The 26,382-nt window shown below is 39.3% G+C and overlaps 2 protein-coding genes across 2 annotated transcripts; both read right to left on the minus strand.

Moving 5' to 3' along the window:
• Window positions 1-5,721: 5,721 nt before the first annotated feature.
• Window positions 5,722-13,303, minus strand: fbxo28 (F-box protein 28). Its single transcript, XM_053333299.1, has 5 exons — window positions 13,115-13,303; window positions 10,858-10,967; window positions 8,163-8,301; window positions 7,137-7,332; window positions 5,722-6,387 (listed from the first exon to the last, which is right to left on the minus strand). Exons 1-5 carry the CDS (start codon window positions 13,301-13,303, stop codon window positions 5,876-5,878), a joined length of 1,146 nt encoding a protein of 381 aa, XP_053189274.1. The 3' UTR covers window positions 5,722-5,875.
• Window positions 13,304-16,767: 3,464 nt separating this feature from the next.
• polr1c (RNA polymerase I and III subunit C) lies at window positions 16,768-22,900 on the minus strand. The gene is made up of 9 exons (XM_053333300.1): window positions 22,813-22,900; window positions 22,430-22,501; window positions 21,888-21,995; window positions 21,585-21,717; window positions 20,894-21,025; window positions 20,636-20,788; window positions 19,621-19,770; window positions 18,392-18,508; window positions 16,768-17,764 (listed from the first exon to the last, which is right to left on the minus strand). The coding sequence occupies exons 1-9, from the start codon at window positions 22,882-22,884 to the stop codon at window positions 17,646-17,648; spliced, it is 1,056 nt and encodes a 351-aa protein (XP_053189275.1). The 5' UTR covers window positions 22,885-22,900; the 3' UTR covers window positions 16,768-17,645.
• Window positions 22,901-26,382: the final 3,482 nt, after the last annotated feature.

Below are 26,382 nucleotides of genomic sequence, written 5' to 3' on the forward strand. Positions count from 1 at the left end.
GGGATCCAATCCGGCCCACGTTCCTTCCTTCCTTCCTTCCTTCCTTCCTTCCTTCCTTCCTTCCTTCCTTCCTCCCTTCCTTCCTTCCATCTGTCCTTCCTTCCTGTCTTCTTTTCCTCCCTCCCTCCCTTCCTTACTTCCATCTGTCCTTCCCACTTCTTCCTTTCTTATATACAGTCTATGGTCCTTCCTCCCTTCCTTCTATCCTTCCTCCCTTTCTTTCTTTTTTCCTTCTTTCCTTCCTTCATTCCTTCCATCTTTCCTTCCTGTCTTCATTTCCTTCCTTCCTTCTTTCCTTCCTCCCTCCCTTTCTTCCTTTCTTCCATCTGTCCTTCCTTCTATCCTTCCTCCCTTTCTTTCTTTTTTCCTTCTTTCCTTCCTTCATTCCTTCCATCTTTCCTTCCTGTCTTCATTTCCTTCCTTCCTTCCTTCCTTCCTCCCTCCCTTTCTTCCTTCCTTCCATCTGTCCTTCCTTCTGTCCTTCTTCCCTTTCTTTCTTTCTTTCTTTCTTTCTTTCTTTCTTTCTTTCTTTCTTTCTTTTTCTTTCTTTCTTTTTTCCTTCTTTCCTTCCTTCGTTCCTTCCATCGTTCCTTCCTTCCATCGTTCCTTCCTTCCTTCCTTCCTGCCTGCCTTCCTTCCTTCCATCTGTCCTTCTTTCCTGTCTTCTTTTCCTCCCTCCCTCCCTTCCTTACTTCCTTCTGTCCTTCCTCCCTTTCTTTCTTTCTTTTTTCCTTCTTTCCTTCCTTCGTTCCTTCCATCTTTCCTTCCTGTCTTCTTTTCCTTCCCTTCTTCCCTCGTTCCCTCCATCTTTTTAATGATCCGGCCCACATGAGATCAAATTGGGCTGTATGTGGCCCTTGAATGAAAATGAGTTTGACACCCCTGCACTAGACAGATGATGCAGCTGTGCCACACGTCATTATATTGAATTGATGTTGCTTTAAAATGACGGCCCTGAAGCAACGATAAATGCCTGTAGCGTCAACTCCTCTCTCCTCGTATCCTTCCCTTGTCTCCTCTGCTCTCACTAAGGTGGGAGGGACTGTGACATGAGGAGAGAGGAGGCAAGGAAAGGTTGCAAACAAACTGAGACATGAAATGAGCAGAGGTGTGTCTCATCCATCATCACTTATCCTGAAACACTAGATGTATGATGTGGAATGTTCTGCTATGTGACCTGAACTTGGAATGTAGATAATGTTGGAATGTAGATAATGCTGTTGATTTTCATTGTGCTTCTCTCTCCTCTCCTTCCTCTCTCTCCTCTCTACCCCAACCGGTCGAGGCAGATGTTCTCCCACTCTGAGTCTGGTTCTGTCTGAGGTTTCTTCCTGTTAAAAGGGAGTTTTTTCTTGTCACTGTCACCAAGTGCTTGCTCATGTGGGAATGTTGGGTCTCTTTAAAATTAAACCAGTACACTGAGTACAGTCTAGACCTACTCTATGTGTAAAGTGTCTTGAGATGACTTTGTTGTGATTTGGCGCTATATAAATAAAGAGTGATTGATTGAATGTGGACTGTGCCTTTAACTGAATATACAATACAATGTATTAGTGTCACTCATAACTTCTTAAAACCATGTACGACAGTTAAAGACACAGAGGACAGCATAGTTCACACAATCAATGATTAATGTATGTTACATATGATTGATAGTAGACATGGGAAAGTTTACCATGTTTATGACTTCATGTCACATGATGGCACATCTGTATAATTGCAGAGCTGCTTGTGAGAGGGTTTAAAATACTGTTTGTTGACAATATGACACTATATCCAAGAAATATGACTTTAAATTCCTTGAGCAATGTTTTCCTGTAATAATTATAACCTGGATGTTGATGTGAAACCTATTTAAAAGATAGTAAATGGTATAGTATAATAATAATAATATAGTGACTCTGACGTGACATAACAAAAGATCCTAATGCAATGCTTTATGGGAAATGTAAGATCCTGTATTTTGGAGCTTAAACCATAAAATCAAGACACCTCACCATGTGTTACTTTAAGTTGAACCATTCTTTTTTTGCCATGCAGGTACTGAGGCTTTATGGGTGTGAATGTCAGTCACTTCCATCCAGACTGAAATGTTTCAACTATTGGATGGATACATTCATGCCCCCCAATTCAGGATAATTGATTAGAATGATTATGTAGCTTTTCATCTAGCATTTTAATCATCATCAAGTCAAATTTCACTGTGTTGAATACTAATGATATTCCCAGCAGCCTCAGCTGTTATTTGTTTACAGCTAACTTTAGCACACACAAACACAGGATGGTGAATGTGGTGAACATTAGACCTACTTTGCATCAGCATGTTAGCAGCATCACACCGCTGATAGTTTAGTCCAGCAACTCTAAGGTCTAAAAGGGCTTATTGGCTCTTGAAACTACATAAACTGATAGAAACTGAGAAGCAGAATTAGCATGTAGAAATGGAGGTGGTAACAGATGTAAAAATGCAGAAGTATGTGGATAAGTTAAGTTGAGTTTTAATAGGTTCGATTTGTACATTTGTAACAGTAACGTGTGCAACAAAATCGTACAGTTAGCCCCAAGTTGGCCAACTCAAAAGATAGTTTTCTTGGTATACATACATGAAATAATTCACAATCTACACTTTAAAGTACATGAAGATTACAGTACAATTTTCTAAACTGAGACGCAGTCTCAAATTAAGCCACTAGATTACATCTTCTTGTGATTTGCTGCCCAGTGTCTTTATAACACACGCCAGTGTTCACACACATGAACTGCATTTGCAAGGTTTCTTTACCAAAAGTTCATGCCATGATTGGTTCAGGTCATCCAAACAACAGAAAAGCTTCAAAACAAAAACAAACAAAGTGCAGCCACAATATGGGCTCACAGCGAACTTAACCTCACAAGGCAAGAGACGAGTTTGTACAGGAGAGGAACAGTGTTGCTGCACAGGGGAGCTCATATTCTTCTTTTTCAACTGCAGGAAACTGGGGAAACTATGTCAGCTGACTCTGAGCACAAACACTGAACAACATTTCCAGCAGCCCTCTACTGTCACTGCAAACCAGTCACAAGTTTTGGTAGCTTCCTTACACTAATTGCAACGGGCTGATTTTAAACTTCTATTTCAAAGATGGTGCTGCAACATTTAAAAAAAGAAAAGAAAAGAAAGAAAAAAAGTAACACTATTTAAAGGATCAAAAGTATATTTCTTCACTTCCCTCAAGAATTCTCTCTAAATATGGACAAGTGAGTCAAAACTGATCTGCATGAGAGATACTATTTGAGAGGAAGTGAGCCAATGTTTTTGGTGACTGGACCCTTTAAATGTATACATTTTTTATATTTTACATAGTTTCTACTTTGGCTTTTAAAGGACCACACAAGTGTTTTTTTTCTCTGTTTCCACCCATTCACCACAAATAATGACTAACACTGAGTATCTGTTGGAGTAATCAGAGACTTGAGATATATTAACATGATTTGACTCAGTCTCTATAAACTCCAAAATATCAAGAAATGAACGTGAAAGTTGCTTCGTGTCCTGGGAAATAGACCAAACTGTGTTAGAGATGACTCTGAACCCAAAGTTACTTTTAGCTTTCAGTAGGTCTTCTCATTGGATGGAATTGTCACATCACGCACTGATGAAGACTATGAGATGTGGTTGAAACTGCCAGAAAAAGCTAGCAAGTGATCTAAAGTTCATATGTTTGGTCAGATTCAATAAAACAAAGCATGATTGCCTCACTGTTCTGAGTATTTCTCTGATTTTGAGAAAGTGAATTTAGAGGAAAGATGAGAAGAACAGCTGCTATGTTTTTCAAAAGTGAAGCAGAGTCATGACATGCAAGTTTCTGCAGTTAAATGAATGGAACTCAATGGCTGTCAAAACAACACATAAAAAATGTAACAATGTACTGTGTAAAATTGTATTGAGCTGTACATAATGTTGGTATATAGGCTGAAATATGTAAAAACACTGGTATGATCCTTTAATGGAAGATGCCAACATTGTTTTGTCATTGGAGAGCAGTTAGAATTGACTTCCTCAGCACAACACATACAGTAACTTGTCATGTAAAAGTGATGCATCAGGTGCTTTCATGCACACCAGAGCTAGAAAAAAACTTCCCCTCTCAATGGAAACCTTTTAAAGTAATGATTATTACACACACAGCAGAAGTGTGGCTTACATTATCACTGCTGCATGTCTATGGATCAGAGGACAATGATATCTGTCAGTTGGTTACTGAGGCACAATGGAAAGCAAAATCCCTTCACAATGAATATGTGAGAAGGTGACACTTGGGCTAATGCTGCCAGAACACTGAACTGTGGTGGTTCAAAAAGTGATCAGATCAAAGTGAACTGATATTAGCTGCAGCTTCGGATAGAACAACCAAGCTACTAGTAGGAACTATAAATTGCTTATTACTTTTGAAAATGATTTTTATTGCACAGTTAGGATGAAGCAAGTGTGAATGAAATAGATGCTGATGGATTCTGACTTCTGAGCCATGTGCAAATGGAGAGGAGATCACAGATTACTCCTAACATGCGACTTGATTAAGGTCCAGTTACTTCAATTAGTAATAAAAGGACCTCTGTGATGCTATATTTTTACTGTGACATCCTTTTAGTTGTGCATGTTTCTGAAATAAAATTGTTTGGTAGATTATATTTCAGGAAGGAGAACTGCATTAATCACATGTACCATGACTTCTGTTCACCAACATGAGCCTTCTCACAGCTGACATTTTGACTTTAAATGAGGAAAAGCACACCTGTAAATAATGACAATAACAACTGCTCCATTCCATTCAATTATCAGTAAGTCACTTCAGTTGTTGAGTCTAGAATTGGCTCACTTCAATGGAATGCAGGCATCACTAATGTTATTAAATCTATCAGTGCTTGTCCTGCTTTAACAAGTCCAAATGCTGTGAAAATAAGTCTACAGATCATCTGAATTTAAGTTTTGTAATTCCACATTTTTTTTGCGAACATATATTCTTCTTAGAAAAACAAGAAAAAGTTATAAAGTCATTTAATTTAACCTTCATTAAATACTCTTCTTAGCTACATATGGCCAGCCACCTGCCTATACTCTGATTTAGTTAAGTGGCTGACACATTATAAGGATAGGCATGATTATGTTCTATTTTTTTTTTTTATTGTTAACAAATCTCATGTGCAGAACCAAAGCAACAATCAACTGATTTACTTACGAGTTTTGTTATTCCTCTGTGCTACAGAGCTTGATTATTGTTAAAAACTATGAAAACACATCAATGATGCAAACAGCTTTCCTCCTATTTGAGTGACGTTTGCTAAAAACTAAAGAGAGCAGCTGTTTATCAAAATGCAACTACTGAAAGTATTGGTGGCTTGCTCTGGTTAAGACACGTCGTCATGTAACCATGTCTCTCTCTGCCTCTGTTTCCTGTCACCTCACAGCTGTTCTATCCATCTAACTAACATAACCAACATGTGGCTGCTTTAGGTCTGCACATGGGATTTGATGACAAGAAGAAAAAAATATAGGATACTTCAAATGTTGACCCTGTCAGTGTTGATATTCTGGGCTCAGTGCTTTAGCTGTGGACAGCAGCCAGTCATTTAACACTATTGTCAAATCCAGCACCTACAGGAAGTGTAGCAGTACATTGTGTGTATGTGTGTGTGTGTGTGTTGTATGTATGTGTGTGTGTGTTGTGTTGTGTGTGTGTGTGTGTGTGTATTGGGGGGCAGAGAACACTGGCAAAGCATACAGGGATACTACTGACTCATCTCACAGACAGTACAGGTCATGAGTGTTGCTGTGGGGATTAAGGTGTGATCAGTCAGACCTGGAAACCAAAAACTAAATGACACACTGAGTCTCTTATTTCTTGCTGCGCAGCCGTTTGGACTGTCGTGGAAGGTCTGAGCTCTTTCTGCTGCGCTTGAGTGATGAGCCTCCCTCGACCTCTGGCTCTCTGGAGAGAGAGGCTGCAGCCGCGCCGCTGCTCGTCAACGCGCTGACAGATGTGCTGGCAGCGGTGGAAGACACAGCAGTGGTGCTGGATGTGGAGGGGACAGCTGTGCTGGGCCTCGGCCCCCCCATAGCAGCGGAACTACTGTCCATCAGTTCGCGGAGCTTGTGTTCCAGCTCAGCGAGGCGAGCGTTCTGCTCTCCGATCACCTGTGTCTGTTCCAGGAGCTTCTGCTCCTGGTCCTGCAGCTGCTTCTGCTGTTCCAGCTGCTTGACACGAATTTCCTGCATCTCCCTTCGCAGGACCGTCATGGATGCCCCGTTCACCTTCACCTGCTGCTGCACCTTGGTCATCTCAGAGCGTGACGGTGTGTTTTTGGCCAGCAGGGACATGGTGGTCAGGGAGGTAGATGGACCTGCCACTGAAGGAACAGGACAGTGAGTCAGACCACTTCACAACAAATTATTTGTTAACTGATTCATTTATAACCCAAACATATTCAATTAATCATGACAAAAAACAGAGAAAAACAGCAAAATACACAGTGACAAGAGTGTTTGCTTCTGATTGACAAACACACTCATCAATCTGCATGCATCTGCATTCCTCATGTTTCACCACTCAGGCTTTTTAGTTAATCTGTTTAATATCTGGGAGTACTCATGATTTGACTCAAATGAGACCATTCAGTTATTTGTCAAGCTCTGCCCAACAGTTGCAGTTGATGCAGGAATGCAGAAGTCCCATTCAAATACTAGGGCTTGTGTGATCAAATTAATAACTAGAAGTCTTCCACTATAATCAATAAATCACAGATGCTGTTCTGTGATCCAGTTTCAGTGTTGGATATCAGACTGTTCTCTGCTGTGTGTGTGTGTGTGTGTGTGTGTGTGTGTGTGTGTGTGTGTGTGTGTGTGTGTGTGTGTACTAGAGGATGGTAACAGGAATACCATGCTGTTAAGTTTAGTTAAGAAGTTGCAGTATTTCATATTCATATATAACAGGATGTTTAAGCTTGTGTTTTCCCATTTCAACATTCTGTTTAAATGAAAAATGTCTGTGTGCTTGTCTAGAAAACGTCATGTTGTTGATCAAACACGTGAGCCAATCAAGTGACAGTGAGGTGATCTGAGGTCTTGCAGTTAGTGAAGGGGAGCACGTGTCCATTACCTGGTGCAGAGCCAATAAGGCGGCCGGACAGGTCAGCCCCTGGCAGCTTCTTCTTCAGGATGGGGACTATTTTCTCATCAAAGTACTCCATGGCCATGGAGGAAATATCCCTCAACTCCTGGAGAACTTCGTGAGCTCGCTGGGGTGCTCGAGTGGAGTTCACATAGCGCAGCACACGGTAAATTTCATCTATCACCTGACAGCACAGGATGACATCATAAATAAGACATGAAACCAGAAAACACACGATAGATATGAATTAAACACTGCGGGCCATTTCAACCTCTGGTGATCTGTGTCGGCCCTCTGCTGGTCAAGTCTGACAACTGCAGCCAGTCAATCCAGCTTTTTCTGCCCCATTTTGTAGAAGAGCAGGGGCAGCAGAATAGATTTGTGATCAAATCACCACATATTCATTTCATATTCATCTACCTAAAAGTCAAACATGCAGAATTTTAACCTGTATGCACAGAAGACATAAGTTCAGTTCAGCCTGCACAGAATCAGTGCAGAAATGTATCAAGAGAGATGTCATACTTTTATCCATCTGTCATGTTACTTTGATACATAAACCACCAGGATGATGTTTGACCCAAAGATGAACGTGGGTCTGTATAATGACTCATTAAACTAGTACAGGAGTGAAAGAAAAGCTTATTCAAAACCTCACTAACATTTATAATAACTCAAATGATAAAGTACTGCCCTCTTCTAAAATTGAAGAAACATGGAACATCTATGGTGAGAGGCTGACAGAACCATATTCATTTTGCTATTGAACACATTTCAAGAGGTATCCAGTTTTGTCACAACTAAACACTTAAATTGTTCTTAACAGATGATGAAACAGAAAAGGAAAGAGCTGAAACTAACGTGTTGGCTAAATCTAATCTTCCTGTTCACAGGATGGGGACAGATTCATGTAATATTAATCTATCACATCACTGATGACTGTGACTTGCTGCTTTAATGAGGCATTTACAATGCTCCTTTGTTGTTGTATAGAGCAGTGTTAGCACAGCTAACCTTTCCAGGGATGAAGCAGCAGAGGTTGGAGTCAACATATTTCATGAAGGTCATGTTGAGCAGAGAAAGGCGTGTCTCCACGGCAGCCAGAATGTCAGCATGACGAGCCAGTGAATGGTTTCTCCTTTCCGACTCTCGCCTGGAAATAAATCATGATTAACACCACAGACAGGTTCTGACAGCTTTTAGAACTGTGCATTACAACTTCATTATAGCTTTAGTTCTGAGAAAGTTAGCATTCTGCACAATCTTGGACATTACAGAGCAATGGAAATATATAGACTTTTTTCTTTTAATAAATGGACCACCTCTGATGAGCATTGAGGACTCTACCTGTACATCAGTACATGTACAAATCCACACAGCCTGCTTAATATGTGGAACTTAAACTAAGCAGGCAGCCAGTTGTGGTTCTTAGCTCCTGCTGTAAGAGAAGAGGAGGTGCTCAGGAGAGACATCTCCAGTTTGTTCCAGCACCCACATCTGTGCTGTTTAGCATCACAAGTGTGTACCAACTCTGAAATATACCAACACACAGTCCAATTAACCCACCTTTGATGCATACCTTTCTTGACACCATTTCAAAGTGGTATTCAGAGCCGAGTGTATCCCACAGTTTACCATAGTGTATCACATCACACCAGTCCAGCTGTGGTTGTAGTGTGCTGATAGGCTGGTTTTACAACCGACAATAATCCACAGACAATAATCCACAGACAAGAAGAAGGTGAAATTTATCAAAGTTGGATTCAGTATAAATATGATTACTTAGGGCAGAAGCTCCAAAATGGATATCATGTGATGATAACAATCTGATGGGACTGATACAACTTATATCACATATCTGACTCCGTCAACATAAATATTATTCCAAATTCTAAGAAATATTGTCCATTAAAAAAAGAAAAAGAAAATGTATGTATATATATATATATATATATGTATATATATATATATATATATATATAAATAATATAATATATATATTCTATTGTGTTATGTCTCTTTAATATAGCCACAACTAAACCTACATACTTTGAGATAACTATTTAAGTGCTTTGTCCTCTTAGCCCTGTAAACTTGGTGGTTGCTCTTTGACAATGAATTGGTGTGAGATGATGGAAATGGACCTCAGCAGTGTTTCCTGCTCTGAGCTCTGCTCCACTGTTAAATACAGTGAAGTTTAAACAGACACATACCAGCTTCTCTACTGTCCAGAGTGATCCACTCTTCATCTAACAGCACTGTCAGCAGCCGGCAGGAGAGACACTCTGTGCTGTGTTTGGATTTTTAGAAGTGAACTTGTGCAAGTCTATCAGGTAAAACATGAGACTCACGTTTGCTGATAGTTCAGTGTGGTGTGGCTGCTCTGCAGATGTGCTGGATCGTACTGTAACTGCATTAAATGAGCAGAGACGTCTCCTGAATTTGCACCTAAAATGCTGTCAAAACTTTCATTTACAACTTCCACCACATCCTCTATAACTCTGGACCAGGATAGTGGCAGAAAAAATGCACAAAGAAGCATGAGGCAAACAGATGTAAAACAGATGAAAGAGTTAACAGATAATTACAAATCAAATAAGTTTTTTTTTAAATCAAACATCCCAAGATAGGAGTTGAAAATACTGCTCTTACAATTGTATTAACCTTTTTTGGAATTGGTGTGAATGACTTGATGTCTTTAAAGAGTGTCTCAGTGAATGCTGATAAACCTCCACATTGAGGTCTTAAAAAGGTACTTGGGCACTGTGGCAGTAACCAGAAATATATCACACCAGTAATCACTTGACTACTTCCAAAAACTGTAGTTTGAGAAGTGGGATGAACCAATCATGTGCAGCTTTAACACAATGTGACCTAGCAGACACCACATGCAGTTCAGCTCTTCTCACTATTGTATCAGGCTATAAGCACATTCAGTCTATATTCAGGATCCAGTGCAGAAAGGACTGGAGCTGCTGCAGTCTTGAGGAACACACTTGTGGTTAATGAGCCCAGTGCTGCTGATGGGAACATTTAGGAGTTGAGAAATCAGTCAGGAAGCTGTGTCTTTCCTATGTTGCTCAACTATCTTGTTGTGAACGTCTTACGACAGTTCTCTACCCATCATGAGACTGGTCTTGTGTGGCAGCTTAGTAACAAATTATGCATTCACACATGGCAAGAATGGTACTTATTTAGTTAAAACCAATGTCTACGCTTAATCTGGAAATATGTTTCATGGAAAAAAGGTTGATGTACTGAATACATATTTCCCCCACTGTAAATATTAGACAGACACTGATCTTTTTGTAATGTAATGATCATGTTAAAGATCCTGCTTTAAGTAATTGTTTGTGTCAGATATGTTTATCTTTTAAAAGTAATAGAGTTTTCAAATATGTGCAAATATATCACTCTGCACAGTGTAGTAACAATAAGTAGAACACATTTTTGAGTGGAAGGTGGCTTTTATAAGAATTCAATCTATTAGTATATGTCTCTCTTTAATAAGAAAAACATATCTATATATAACTTTTTATTTAAAAAAAAAACCTTCCACTGACTGACTGCAAAACCATCAGGGACCACCAGGGGTCCACAGAACTTTCAGAAACATATTGTGTGTGTTATTCCACAGTGTGTGGTTCAGCTTAAACAGTAGTGAACATATTTCCTCCTGCAAAGGTGGAGCAGATGATGTGATACTGACCTGGGCAGCTGGGCTTTGACCTGCCTCTGACACAGACTGTGGTAACGCTCCACCTTCAGGAAGCCCTGGTTCAGGACACGCTGGCAGATCATGTCCATGCGCTTACACACCTACACGTGTCACACAAGAGAAAATGAGGACATATATGAGAGGAACACATGAGCATGATAGAGGATAGTGCCTCTAGTGTGTAGTAAAGCCTGACTGACATATCACTCAGCTGATATTAGCCTTCCTTAGATATATCACTATTGGAATATGTTGTCCTATATGTACTGATTCTTTAAAGTTACATACACAGCGTTTTTGGATTCAAGTTTAATGTAGACATACTTTTTTCTTCTTCTATGTTCTGTGTTTTTTAACTATAGTAATTTATAGTTATTCATTGTTAAACTGTAAAGTACCATGATGATTCCATGACATATCTTTGTCACAAGTGTTTGATCACATTTGAGGGATCAATGCAAAAAAATTGCATTTTGTATATATTCTGTATGAGATTATCAGCCAATGTATCAATCTTGGATTTTTTATACTGCCTAATATCAACATGGGCCCCAAAAATCCAGTATGAGTCACGCCATAAACTCTAGTGTCATTTTCACAACTGACATCTTGCCATCTGCCTTCTGATTCAGACTGAGACTGATGTTTTAAATGATCTCTCTATGCTCTTAAACACACATCCACAATTCATCATTCTCATGACCTGCCACAGCTAAATGTTTCCCTCCAGTGAACAGTGAACAGGAAGTTCACTCCACTTCACTAAGTACACATGCATTCCTTAAACCCACTCACTTGCCATGTTTGGATCAAGTAAGAGAGACTATTTGAAAGGTACTGGATAAAAGTCTAATCTAATATACACCAGAGCAAATCTTCTCTGTAGAAAGAGAATAAAGGATATTTGAGGATTGTCATTTAATTTTTTATCATTTTTTAATTTTTCTTTTATTCATTAGTGAATTAATTCTGTGACATAAGCTGTTTCCAAAATCACTCCCTTATTCATTCATTCACCTCTCCCTGTAGAATAAAAACACCAAATAATTCACTCAGTAGTGAGCAGTATCAAAAATTTCAGACAATAACTAATCATCATCGTTTTGTCTCATCACCATCAGCTGTAGAGTCATGTGACTGTAAAATGTGGAGCATTGCATTGTGGGATTGTTATTGCAGAAGGTAGTGTACATGTAAGGGCTCTTTGTAGCAGATATATTTACACACTCAGCTTTAGGGCACTCAAATTAAATAGTGGAAGGTTAATGTAGAACACTATGTAGTAAATATGGAGTGATTTCAGACACAGCCTCAAACACCAATGCAAACGTTTTAAAACCAAAACCACAGACCTGTCAGACCAGGTCCAGGACCCAAAGGGGGTCAGCTGAAAAATCAGGTCAAGTTTTATCTTAATAGCACAATATCTGAGCATCATACAACAGTCTGTATCCATACACACAGCACAGCACAGCACAGCACTGTGTGAAGAAAACACAACCTGCTTCACATGTTTGGTTAAATAGTTTCTGATTGAATGCTACAGCGTGATATGTGTGGAGAGGAGCCTCTACTCATCTCAAGCATCACTCTGGAGTTCAACTTAAACTGCAAAACCCAGCAGGTGAAAAACGAAAAGCCAGCTGTGAGTGATGTGGAGGGGTAGTGGGTGGTAGTGGTAGTGGGGAGGGGTCTATATAACGGTCTATAACATCTGCCTTTGATCCGTCCATCCAGAACAAGGTACAGGATGAAGCTGAGAATTTCGCAAAGCAAAAATATTTCCATAACTTGCAACAACACAATCTGTGACTTTCTAACTCCTCATCAAAACATCCACCTACGCATGTAGCAGCACAGAGAGCTGCAGAGTGACTCCAGCTAACCTCATTAATCACTACATCCACAAGACTGAGCCCTGCGCTGCAGCTTAAGACTCCTCACCGTTTCTCTCATCAACATTCATCTCTTGGAGTGTTAGTATATAGTTAGTGTGAGTGTTGGTGGAGTGTCGTGTATTCCAGGCTCTGCTCAGCTGGGCTAATTAGATAACAGCACAATGAGCAGTGCGGGCCATGGCTGCAATGAGACGGCTGCACAGACATGAAACGCACGCTTCAAACACTCTGCACACATATTTCTAGCAAGAGTTTAGAAAAGCAGTATCCACAGATAAGCAGTTACACGTGACTGCTATAAAAAAAACGTTAGCTTTGTTTCCTCTGTGCTGCCTTGTTTTTGTTCTTACCGAGCGCAGCAAGCTGATTTCGTCGTAAGACAGAAAATTGAGAATAGTCTCAATGGCTACAATGGGTAGTCCTAACAGCGGGTTGTTCTGGTGCGGCTGGTCCGGTGGAGGAGTGGACTGTCTCGGTGACACCGCGTCTGCGTCCAAGGACCCAACACATCCATCAACTCTCTCCACGACGGCCGCCATCTTGGTTTGCTAAGGAGGAGGCGGAAGTGACGTTGGAATGGGAAGCTACAGCTCCAGTGGTTTTCCCCTCTGATGTAAAACTAATGTTGACAGAACAACACACACACACACACACACTGATAGCAGATGTGATGGAACATTAGGAAAGAGTTAAGGAGCATGAAAAAAACACAAGAGGGAGAAATTAGTGATTTTTGCTCTTTCTATGTTTACAAATGTGATATTCCCCCAAAACTGGTAAAAGTCTAGAATAATAGAGTGAATTAAAATAGGACCATCTGCTTTTCACTGGCATTTATGAACAGGATATTTACTAAAATATGTGGTTGTCCCACACAGAAAACACTACACACTGGATAACACACTGAAACACAACATGAATCAGAATCAGGTGCCAAGTAGCTACACATATATGGAATTTGCTTTGGTGTAAAACACAAAACAAATCTAACTTAAAGACCTCTCAAATCATTCAAACATGTTTTTGATCTTGTTCCCTCAGTCAGTTGAATATTGGGTTTCCACTGTGCACAGCAGAAGCTTGTTTCACATTCATCTCTTGATGGGGGAAAGTTTATTTGGTGCTCATTTTAAATGTAAGTGTAAAGGGGAACTAGTCTGCTTTTTTCCATTCTCTAAAAACATTCTAAAAATGTTTTTTGATAAACTTCTTAAAATGTTACGTCCAAACATTCATAAAACATTTTCATTTTTTTTTTGTTCCCAGTATATTCTAGGATAACTTTCTCTAAAAACATCCTAAATATATTTTAACATTCATTAAAATGAACAATAATAACATTATGATACAACATTCCTGTAACTTCACTCATAATTCCTGAGTAACTGATGAGAAAAAAATACACCACATCTTGATGGTGTGTGTGTCATGTTGTGTTTGTGAGAGGTGACAACAGTGAGGGTTTTCTGCATTTTCATTATTCTGAAGCACTGATGAACTTTCAATGTCCTCATTCACAGATGGCCTGTATGCATTATGACAAATATGAATTAAAATCAGAGTAATTTCTGATCTATCAGAAGTCTTTTTAAAAAAAAAGCTGTGACCAACAGTTAGTACAAGTCACTGTGGGTTGGTTCTTCTGACTGTCAATCAGCCTCATATCTGAAGGGTACAATAACAATTTGTGCCACTCCACATGAATAGAGGACACTGTTGCTGTTCATGGATGATGCAACCTCACACAAATCTACACCAGCATTGTGTTGATGATAGCACCTGGCAGTAAATCATTCCTCACTAATTCTTCATCATAATACTATTCAAATGATTTTATTTAACAAAGTGTAAAATGAATGAACAGTTAACTAGTAACTCTGTTCTAGTCCCATGCAAAGCTGATTTCATGTCAATTATTCTGACAAAGGAGTAGTTTCTTTGGTTTTGACATCTGGGAAACATTTTTTATTTGAAAACATGCGTTCTCGACTCCAGAGTCACCAACATGCTATTTATACACAGTGGCACAGCAAACTCACTCTAACTTCTACACTGCACAATTGAAAACATTTTTATTTGTCGTGTGTTAATTTGTTCAAATGTTGTTTCATTGGAACTAGAATTCAGACTAACTGTGCATCTTAACTCACACATGCTCACAGCTGATCATGAATTCCACAGCTGTGGAGTCTCAGGACTACACTGGAAGATAAGTGATTAGATTAGATCAGTTGGGCTGGACAAGATGATTATGATTATGTGAGACAAACCATCCCTTATCTGCCAATAGTTTTGTATTATGGAACACACTAAAAGCTTATTTAAGTGTACACATTTCTTAAACAAAAGGTATTCAGAGGAAATATACAGCAGAAATAGCACTGGAAGCAACAATCTGACAGTACCAAGCCATTAAACCTGCTGCTGTTAAACAAAGAGCTCAGACAACACATTACACACTTACAAAACTGAAAAAGCAATTTAAGAATTAAACAAAGATACTATGACTTGGGAGAGAAGGCACACTAAATCTTGTCCTGGCATTTGAGAAATGGGGGAAAGTGCAAGGACAATTAAAGCAATTGAAATGGACACAGGTTCAGTCTCATATAACCAAATAGAAATGAACAATAATTCAAAGAGTTTTATACTAATTTATATACATCAGAATCACATGATCTGACCAAGGTTGATGAATTATTATTGCCTACTATTAAACTGACCAAGACGACCTGAAGAATCTTGATCTTCCCTTCACCCAGAGAGAAACTGAAAACTACTTGGGCTCATTCCAATCTAATAAATCACCAGGGGAGGACAGTACAGTTAAACTCTACTGAGAATTTAAATATTTACTCATCCCCCTTATTATGGATGTAATGATCCCAGCATCTAGAGCTGAATCATTCTCTACTGACACAATCACTGTAATACACTAAAGAAATGCTCTTCATTCTGGATTATTACATTATTAAGAACAGACTATAAACTGATCTCTGAGGCCCTGTAGCCAATACCTCCCATAATAAATACATCCAGACCAAAGAGGATTTATTTTGAAATGCTCACCAGCTAACAATGTTCATAGGCTCTTTAATATCATCTAAGATTGGGCCTATAGTGTAGCTGTAGCTATAGATGCTGATGATAGGCTGGAGTGGCCGTGTTTATTCAAAGTTTGGGTTTGGCCAGTTGTTTTGGGTAATTGGGTAAAACCCTTTATCATTAACCTCCAGCCATAGTAGATGGAGTTAACAGGACTGGCCCTTGTCTCCAGGACTAACCTCTAGTCAAAGCTATTAGACAGGGTCTTGATATAAAAGGGGTTCAAAATAGATCAGACAAATCATAAAATTAATCACCGAGCAGATGATGTGATTTTGTATTTGACACTCTGGTAACTCCTGTTACCCTCCTTATTTTTATGGCTGTATTATGACTATATGTAGTCCAAATAAACATATATGGGTTATCTTGGAGCAAATCTGATGGACAGTCACAGCTCAATCAATTCAATGACTATTTTTTGGGGAATATAAAGACCATGACAGGCTAACTAGATTTATCCCAAAATACAGTCAATGGGTGGGATAGATATAGAGAGAGTGTGTATGTATGGATCATCATTTGGGTTAACTCAATGGTATAGTCCTGAGAAAAAAGTGTGTATTGTACAAATGTGGGCCAGCTTGTTGGCTTACAGTCACCAGCTGGCACCTCATTCCCAACATACACCAACTACATGGAATGTGCAGAAGCAGCTGCTGGATGCTCTGCTTCCTGCTCACATCTCACATGCATTTAGTCACATGTTGCACACCATACTGTATCCTTCACTATCTTATTACTAAGGAAGCAAACAAGATGACATTGTACTGTCAGATTACTGAGAATGGACTTGTGTAAAGTAGGAGGCATCTTGCACCCAGCAGCTGAGCTTTTTAAATGAATAACATTTGCATTCAAAGATATTTGTGGAAAAACCATACCAGTCAAATGATTATTCAAAACAGCACACTTTTTATGTTTCATAAAAATGTGGGCATCTTTAATTTTTTTTTAACATTATGTCTTGACCTTATGAATTAGAATGAGTGAGTAGTTTAACAAGGGCCAATCACTTTCAACACATTTTACTTGTTAATAGAGAATTATTTACAAACAGAACAGAAATGTGGTCACATGTATCCCATCAGTGTAGCCAACTTGTACAAGGAACATTTTGAACAGATTTCCTTGACAGTGTCTTCTACTCTACTCCAACTGATATCTGAAGAAATTAGGAGAACATATTAAGAACCCTAATTTGTAAGAAAAATATAATATTCCAGGGACTTTGTAGGACATTTTACAAATTGGAGCTCAAAAAAAGTTAAGTTTGGAGCACAAAAAGTTGCTTCCAAAGTCTCCATCACACCATAGTCTTATAGTTTTCTCTCATACCTTCTGATGAAAGCCAGAACATCTGTTTTGGACTAGTGCTTTTAAGTCTTCATATAGATGCTGGCAACAAATAAACAGATCATACTGAAATAAACTGTCTGACTAATCAAGTTCAGATGACAATATGACATCATAACCTGTGGCATGAGAAGAGTACATTATATCAACTCATATTTTCATTTGTTCAGCACACTTATTACAGGAGAACTGAGCTCAGTGAAATCACTTGGGCATGCTTCCTCACAGTGGTATAAACCAATACTGCATACTTCCATCATATCTACAAACCTAAATAAATCAGTCTTTATGGAAATTCAGAATAGATTGCATAAATACAGAAAGTTTCCACAGAGCCATTCCACTGAAAGCACTGTAGCAACAACCCAAGCCTTTTAACAGCCAGTCCTGTAAGGAAGGTCTGAGCGTGCTGACAGTCTTTCATTCCATGTCAGTAGAGTCCAGCTCATTGATGAATCTCTGACACTTGGCCATGAGGACTTTGATGGCTTCTGTGACCAGGACATCTGGCTGCAGGATGCCTGTCGACTCCACGGTAACTGTATGAAAAGAAGTAGAACTACGATCAAACTAACAGCTGTGTGTATGTGCTATCAGGGTGCATCATGGTAAATCATGGTAAATGTAGGATTGACTGTTTTTAGAGCTTGATCATTCATTTATTGGTCTCTTGTCAGTCCCAGTGCTACAAAGGTGTGATACTAAACCACTGGAGCACCTTTAATGACTTCCTGTTTCCTCATGATAGAAACTTTTAAAAAGGAACATCCAAAGCATTTCAGGCTCATATCTATAATAATGTCTTCTATCTTGCTGACTGAACAGAAGGTAGAAATAGAAACAAGACACTCTGGTTTCAGGAGCAGTGACTCCTGTGCTAATAGTGACGTTGGCAGGTTTGCATATTGTTGCACTATGTAGCTCTGAATAAAACCCAGGGGCTTTTGTACTGGTGAAGATATGATTATAAGGCATATTTTTCCATATGTGACAAAGACAGGCTAATGTTCCTAGACCTACATATGTGGTGATGTCATAGATTCATTCATCTTGATGCCAGCTTTAGCTTACCGTGTTGTTTATTAAGTCAGAATATATATTTATGTTACGTTAGAAATACTTCTAACCATAGAAATAATGAATATAAATAAAGAATAGGAACGTACAAATGAAATGGTCTCGCACTCTTCCGAGCTTCGCCACATTCTTGAGGTCATCATGTCTGAGAATTTCCCTGCTGCATGTATCAAGCCGACTGTTCACCACTTTGGCAACCTTCTTCCCTGAGGTGGAAAAGAGAATTTAGAGACTCACTGTATACTGATGAAGAATTCTAACATCTCTATTGTTGCTCAGCAACTATTTTGATCATTGCTGCTTTTGTGTTATATAGTACTGTGTAAAAGTCTTAGGCCACCACCATCATACTAACAGAAAATACAGGAAATATGTACACAAAATGTAACATTAATTATTAAATATTATTATGAATTAAGGTTCCATTCCATTTAGGTTTAAGAGTCTCAGGTTCGTGCTATTACACAAGTGTAATGGGAGCTCTGTATACTTACACACTTTAACCTATAGAAGCTGTTTTCTTTTCTGTTTTTTAATACTGCATACACATTTCCTGTTGTATTCTTATAAAGAGACGGAGAAATAATGATATATGATCATTATAGCATTGCTAAAAAAAAAATAATCTAATGGTGGCCTAACACTTGTCAGAGAGGACTGTGTGTCTTCAGCCCCCATTATCTGTTAATAGCAGGAAAATCTGACATTTCCACATCATATTTTTCAGCTGACACACGTCAAAGTCCCTCATCACTTTGCTTATAGTCTGCAGATATACAGTACATCAAAGGTCTTAGGCCACCATTAGATTAGTTGTTTTAGCAATGCTATAATGATCATATATCATTATTTCTCAGTCTCTTTAATAGAGTACAACCAGGAAGTACAGGAAATGTGTATGCAGTACAGTGTGTAACAGCTTCTATAGTATTTAGTGTGACCACTTACACTTGTGTAATAGCAGGAACCTGGCTCTCTTAAACATAAATGGAATAGAACCTTAATTAATAATAATAATTTGTAAATATTTCCTGTATTTTCTGTTAGTATGATGGTGGTGGCCTAACACTTTTGCACAGTACTGTATATCATGTGAAAACCTCACATTAGCCTTTAGGAAATGTGACAGGCATTTAAATTTATTTATTTATTTTTTCTTACAAACTAAGCAGTTACTGGATTTACCAAGAAAATAATGTGCAGATTATATCATGAAAATAGTCATTAGCTGCAGCCCAGCAGAACACTTCTTTTATCATTGTGCTTTCTGTACTGTGCACTTCCTGATTTCAGATCAGTCAGGTTAGTTCATTCTCACCATTAACATCTTCCAGGTCTATAACTCCTCGTGAGAAGCAGCGTTTTAGGCGCTCTGCCTTCTCTCCCTCCACCGGCTCCATCAGGGTGATCTCTGGGAGGAGACGGTAACTGGCTGTAGCCACGGGAGAGAACTTAGCATGATCTTTACCTGTACACAGAACAGAGAACAGGCTTCAGTATCAGGAAGCAGAGAATACTGATGACAACATGATCAAAGCAACTATTGTATGTACTCTGTGTTGAAGCATGCAGCCTATCTGACCTATAGAAACATTCAGATCTACTTTATCAGTGGAGTACGGCACCAACATAAAGGCCCATTTATGCTCAACGTTAAATACAGATCTGTTTCCGGACGGAGCCTTCTGTCCGTGCTCTGCGTTTATTTCATCCGTATTTCTGCACGTTTCCATAAAGCTTACCGATACGGACCAAACGGAGCAGTACCACCGTAAACCATGGGGGGCAGTGTTGCTGTCACTACCTGATACGTAGCTCTGGTGAGACATGAAGAAGAAATAACAATGGCGGAACCTTTTAAGGAAAGGTTGTGTGAGTTGGTTAGAAACTTTAAACATATCGTTTTTTGTCTTTTATGCAAGAGGAACATTATCAATATCTCCTCCACAGTCGCCATGTTTGTTTTTGATTTTGTTGTTGTCATAAACTTTTGACTCTGTGCTGCCCCCTGGTGGATGTATTGGTTAACATCCATGCCAACGTAAAGGACACATGGAAGTATGTGAGCAGTGACAGTAACATTGTTTGAAAAGGACAGATATATTTTCATACGTATGTGCATAAATGGGCCTTTACATGTTTCTGTCAAAAGCTCTGGAATGAATCATGTGTGGAGATTCTTGATGTCAGGCTCAAGTCACTTTTTAGATGTTGAAAACACGGAGGCCATGACAATAAACTATGTGCTAATTAAAAATATAGATTAAAATGTCCCTCTTCCTTTTCCAGATGTGTAACCTCTGCACTCTGATCCAGACACACAAAGCTCTCACCCAGTCCTTTGACACAGTGCATGATTATGTCCAGCTCCTGTCCTGGTCTTAACTGAGCTATCAGGATGTCATCATGTACTGGTCCGATGACTGAGTCTGAAAACACGTCCGCCTGGTTCCCAATGGGGACCCACTTTATGTCCTTGGAATAAACTGAGATGAGAAGACACATTCATGTTTGATCTTATTCCGGAATATTCTTTCTTACTTATATCAATGTTTTGGAAATCTAACCTTCCTCTTCACTGGATTACCTACCCATGTGGTTCAGATACAGTTCCCGTGGATCAGAGGAGTCTTTGCTGGCTCTGGGGTTCCTGCTGCATTTAATCTTCAGCTGCAGTTGAATGGTGTCTATTTCTGATCCCTCCTCCTCTGCAGACTCTTCACCTGGAAAACAAGCAGAACAGAACATGATCAACTAGTAGAACCTCATGGTGCATTCAAGCTGTATAATTATTAAGAAATTCAATGGTGGAACAATTAGTGTATTCATGGCTGTGCAGGTTAGAATCCTCAACCAATCACACTTTGTCCCGATGAATTATACAAGTGAGAAAGTCTGTACATTCAGATTAAAGCTGACCTGCTGGATCAGGAGGTTAATAAATGAAAACAATAAAACATTGTTTTCCAGACCACAGAGAGACCTCCACCACAGCCAGTATATCAACAGTCCATAGAGCACAGTTTGTTTAAATAGAAAAACTCCAGATTTCACACAACAATATGAGAGCCTCATTTTCCCCTTTAAACAAGTATTTGAGTATGTGAACCTTGCTCATGATATTTTGGTTGAGGAAGCTGTGATGTCATCAGTACAAGGGGCTTGTGCTCCATAGTGATCCTGACCATGAGAGGAACATGAGTGCAGGAAGGTGATTCTGACTCAATGTTCATGTGTATGAGAGTGGAAACTCATGTGTACTAGGCCAGTGTGCTGTTTTACCTGTGTTCCTGTACTCAAACAGGCGGGGATCAGCTTTGATGGGGATCAGTCCTAATCTGTGAGACAGGACTTCATCCTGGACGATGGATGTATTGTTATATATGAAGACCTTCTCTATAGCCATGGTAGGTACCTACAACCACAAACAATGCAACATTACAAACATCATTAAATCTACAGTTTATTCACATTAGGCTTTATAGAGTTAAATCACTTACATAACAGTTCAGAAAAATAGTATGTACATGTCAGAATCAAAAGCTTTCACATCATTATGTAGTTATATGCATATGAAACACACACCTCTGCTAGTAAGATCCTTCTGAAGGCATTGGCAATGGCTGCATCAATCCCCACCATGTCAAACTCCATACTGCTCTCATCCAGATGCACTATGTCAATTCTGAAGTTCTGCAAACAGAGCAGATCTCAGTTTAAACAGGATTCATAGATCAGTTCAGTGCAAAAAACAGATTCTAATCAATTTCTCATTTCTTTTTTAGCAATTAAGTGAAATAACTTTGATTTCAGTGTCAGTTTGATGCACTGAACATGTTTGGTATTTATGCAACATGCTCTTTAGCCCATCAGTGAGCTTTGATCATAATGAAGGCAGAAGTTGAAACATCAGGCTAGAATCAGCATAATGTCTTTATTAAGATTAACTTAAAGATAACAATGTCCTCATGAATATAAAGAACACATGTTTGAACTAGACTATCATTCTCCAAACAACTTAATGAGTCACAAAGCTACATTTCCTCACACAGGGAGGAGAAGAGAATAGGGACACAACTGAAACACTTTGATTAAATGTGTATACATCTAAAAGGATAGAAATGAACCTTTTGAAATGTCTGCATATTCCACGTGTCATCATAGCCAGGGTAGTTTCCAGGAAAAGCTGTTGTATGAACCTGAAGATATCGATCAATAAACATCAATCATTAATACAGCAGGTAGTTTATAACAATCTGATTACCAGGGTAACTATGTACACATTCCTACACACAGACTGTATTCCACTGACCATTCCATTTTCATAAGTAACGTTATTATACTAGTTTATGGTCTCACTAGTATTTCTTCAGCCATATAAACATGTGTCCATGTGACACACACGAGGTGACTGTACGTGATGCAGGTCAGTCCAGCAGCTCACAACAACTCCGGATGTGACAGTTAGTGAATGCTGTTGTTATAAAACCACTGTTAAAATCACACTTACATTCTTTACACCAAATTCTTCTAAAATTACTCGATTCCGAATTTCTTCCACGTTCATCGTTGTCGCGGCCATTTTGACGTATGCGACGCCCCGCCCACACTTCCGCTCTAGTCAAATAGCTGCGCTTCATAAGAAATCACTCCAAAAAATAAAATAACAAATAAATACAAAAATAACACTATTATTTACTGTTAATACTACATACTCTTTATAATACACCATCACAGTGTGTTTATTATTCATAATGCACCATCAGTTTGTTTATTGTTCATAATACACCATCAGTGTGTTTATTGTTCATAATGTACCATCACAGTTTGTTTACTCTTTATAATACACCATCACAGTGTGTTTAATGCACCATCAGTTTGTTTATTGTTCATAATACACCATCACAGTTTGTTTACTCTTTATAATACACCATCACAGTGTGTTTATTGTTCATAATACACCATCAGAGTGTTTATTGTTCATAATACACCATCAGTGTGTTTATTGTTTATAATGCACCATCACAGTGTGTTTATTGTTTATAATGCACCATCACAATGTGTTTATTGAGGGAGGGAGCACAAGTTTCTCTGCTGGACTCCAATAATCTTGGAGCAGAGTTTGACAATACTGTTTAACCTGTGTCTGTCCTTCACAGATAGTCCACCAAACCAACACATAAAAGAACAAGTTAAAAGACTTTCAATAAAAGCATGGTAGAGGGTGGTTAAAATGACAATAAAGGAATTAAGCTTTCACAGCAGGTGCACGTGTTGCCCACGCTTAACAATTAACTTTGTGTTTGCATCAAACTTTAGTTGGGAGTTGAGCACAGTTCTCAGATATTTACAACTATCAATAATTTCAAACCCAGTGCTGTTTACATTGCTTGCTTTGTGTTTGTCACTATTTTTCCTGAAATCAATGATCATTTCCTTGGTTATTTAGTGCAACAATATATGGTTTTATCTAATACCCAAGAGCAGCCACTGAGACAGTGGGTAGTGGAGAAAGGGATTTATTTAGTCCAATAGATGGAGGCTGGCTGAGGATGAGGATGAGGATGAGGCAGAGAGGCTTGGCAGTGGAGTGGCAATGGTGGCAGAGGTGGAGGTTGCACAAGGTCTGGAGAAGACAAAGAGAAGGCACTGGTGAATAAATGATCCAACAGCACACACTAGAGTTAAGCAATCACTAGATGTTTCTCTAGAAAGGTTATAAGCCAGTTTACCATACAGAAGAGCAGAAACAATCTAGCCATGAATGTAAAGAAGACCAGTGTTCTTATGCTGTGTCTGATGAGCTTGATGGGAAGCAGGTGTGCAATAGGGAGCAGCTCCACTCAGGCCCCGTTTATACTTACCCGGTTATTTTAAAAAAATGAGACATTAATCATTGTTTCTTTCCAATACTTTGGTGGAACTGAGGCTCGCTTGGCTGCACCTGGGTGTTTAGCGTGGAGGTGCTAACTCAAACTCGACGTACTCCGGTGGTAGTTAAACTCCGTTTGACACAGGTTGCATTTTACTTTTGACTTGTCAACTGAACCGTCTGGAAGTTTTTTAAAGTAAACAACAAGCCGTTCAAAAGTCCAGTAGCTCTCTTACTTTCCATCAGCGCGGTAGGTTTACTGCAGGAGGCCACTTCAAAGCATAGCGCTACAGCTAGAGGAGCCGTCTACGGGTGAGTAGAAGGGACAAAAAGGCTTTTAAAATTAAAATGCGATTAAAAAAAATTAACGCATTATGTATTGCATTAATCTAATCGCGATTAACGCGTTAACGCTGACAGCCCTAGAAATGATTATTACTTTTGAAAAACCAATTTCATGTGCATTGAAACCTTATTAAGGACTTGAGACAGCACAACTGAAAAACTGCTTTGGGATACCCGAGTAGTAACTACTGAAGTATGCTGGAATGACCCAGATAAAAAGAAATGCAGAGTGGCAAGTCATGGCAGGTATTGCCTTGTCCTTCTTGTGACCCAAATGTGTCCAAATCAGCCCTGAAATCATCCAAGAGCTCAAAAGTGGCATCACGGGATGGGCGATATGTTTAAATAATTTTTACCTTTGTCATTCCAAATATATAAACTCATCCTCTGTGTATTATGTTAGCGTACTCCTCAACACTATAACAGCAGCCATCTGTGCACAACACCTGGCTGTTTAACACCTTCCCCTTTAAAGTAACAGTCACCATCACTGAAATTCCCTTCAGGCTTGGTTATCGCAGTGCCTGTGCTTAATGAACATATTTACACTTTCTCCTCCCTGTATTTACCATACTTGGGTAAAAAAAACCCTTATATTGTATATTCAGTATGGCAAATCTACTAATTGGACAAGGTGTATTTCCTTGCACATTTGAGAGACACAATCCAATATCAAGTTTGCGCACGTTTCACACATGCAAACTTTTAGTTAGTGTTATGGCTCTGTGTATCTCCACCAGGCTTTTCTGCCTGTTGAAGACTGCACTAAGTGCAAAGGAGGACAGATAAAAGTTGCAGATTATATTTAAGTACCACTAGAGATACTGTTGCTTGCTACATTGTCTCTAGTAGGACCTAAATGCTGAAGTGAACTAAAACAGTAGTTATGTCATTGAGAGCTGTCTTTTAGTTAAATTAATGTTGTTTCATGCAGTCTTAACATGCAGCCACTCCGCCTGACAGACTGATATCTTTTTTGTCAACAGCAATATACTGTATGCTGAAGTCTATTTTGCTGTGTGCTTGTCATTACTTATGTACTTATTTAAGTTTTGTTCATATGAGGTTTGGAACAGTGGTGTTTCTTTTCTATGTTCCTGTGCTGTACACCTGCCCTGCATCAAGCCTTATTAGCCCTGCCCTGCTCCCTGAGCCTCATCCCCTTGTCACTTTAGTTTGTACAGTATTTAAGTCTTGAATTTCAGTCCTTTGTTCTGTATTCTGCTAGAGCAGAATCTCTCATCTACCAGCTTTGTTTTTTGCTCCACCTAACAGAAGGAACCAACCAGTCATTGAACCAGTGGAGACAAACTCTTTCTTGGGAACCTGTCTGGCACTGGGAGACCTCATTTTACAAGATGAGCCTCCAAGCCTGTTGGGGAGCAGCCCTGCATTTGCCTGAACCATGTTGCCACTGTGCCCACCTGACCTACATGTCCAACTGGCTCTTGTTAACTTCCAGTCTTGGCCTGTGAAAAGCTGGTCCTGCCTGCACCTGGGCCAAGCTCTGGTCCTCACTGTGCTGATGTCAACTAGCCCTACTGCTTCAGCCCAATGCACTTGTTCATCCAAGCTATGGCTGCTATATTAAGATGAAAGAGATTGTGAACACTTACACTGCTGATTAAGGCTGGTAAGATGCCTGTATGTCCTGCATCTGATTGTGCCTTCAGGGTTAGGGTTAGCTCCCCAGTTCTAGAGTCTCCATTACCTGGTGTCACAAAAACTGACCAAACCAAGTGCCAGCCTCAGCAGCCTAGCTAACAGCCTTCTAAGCAAATGTGCAGCACTCCCAACCTCCTATTCATGCTGGGCTGTAGCAATCTCGTGTTCCTGAGCTGCTCCAGTCTCCTGTGGTTGTGC

Source organism: Scomber japonicus, chromosome 14 (assembly GCF_027409825.1).
Source record: "Scomber japonicus isolate fScoJap1 chromosome 14, fScoJap1.pri, whole genome shotgun sequence".
NCBI classification, from domain to species: domain Eukaryota; kingdom Metazoa; phylum Chordata; class Actinopteri; order Scombriformes; family Scombridae; genus Scomber; species Scomber japonicus.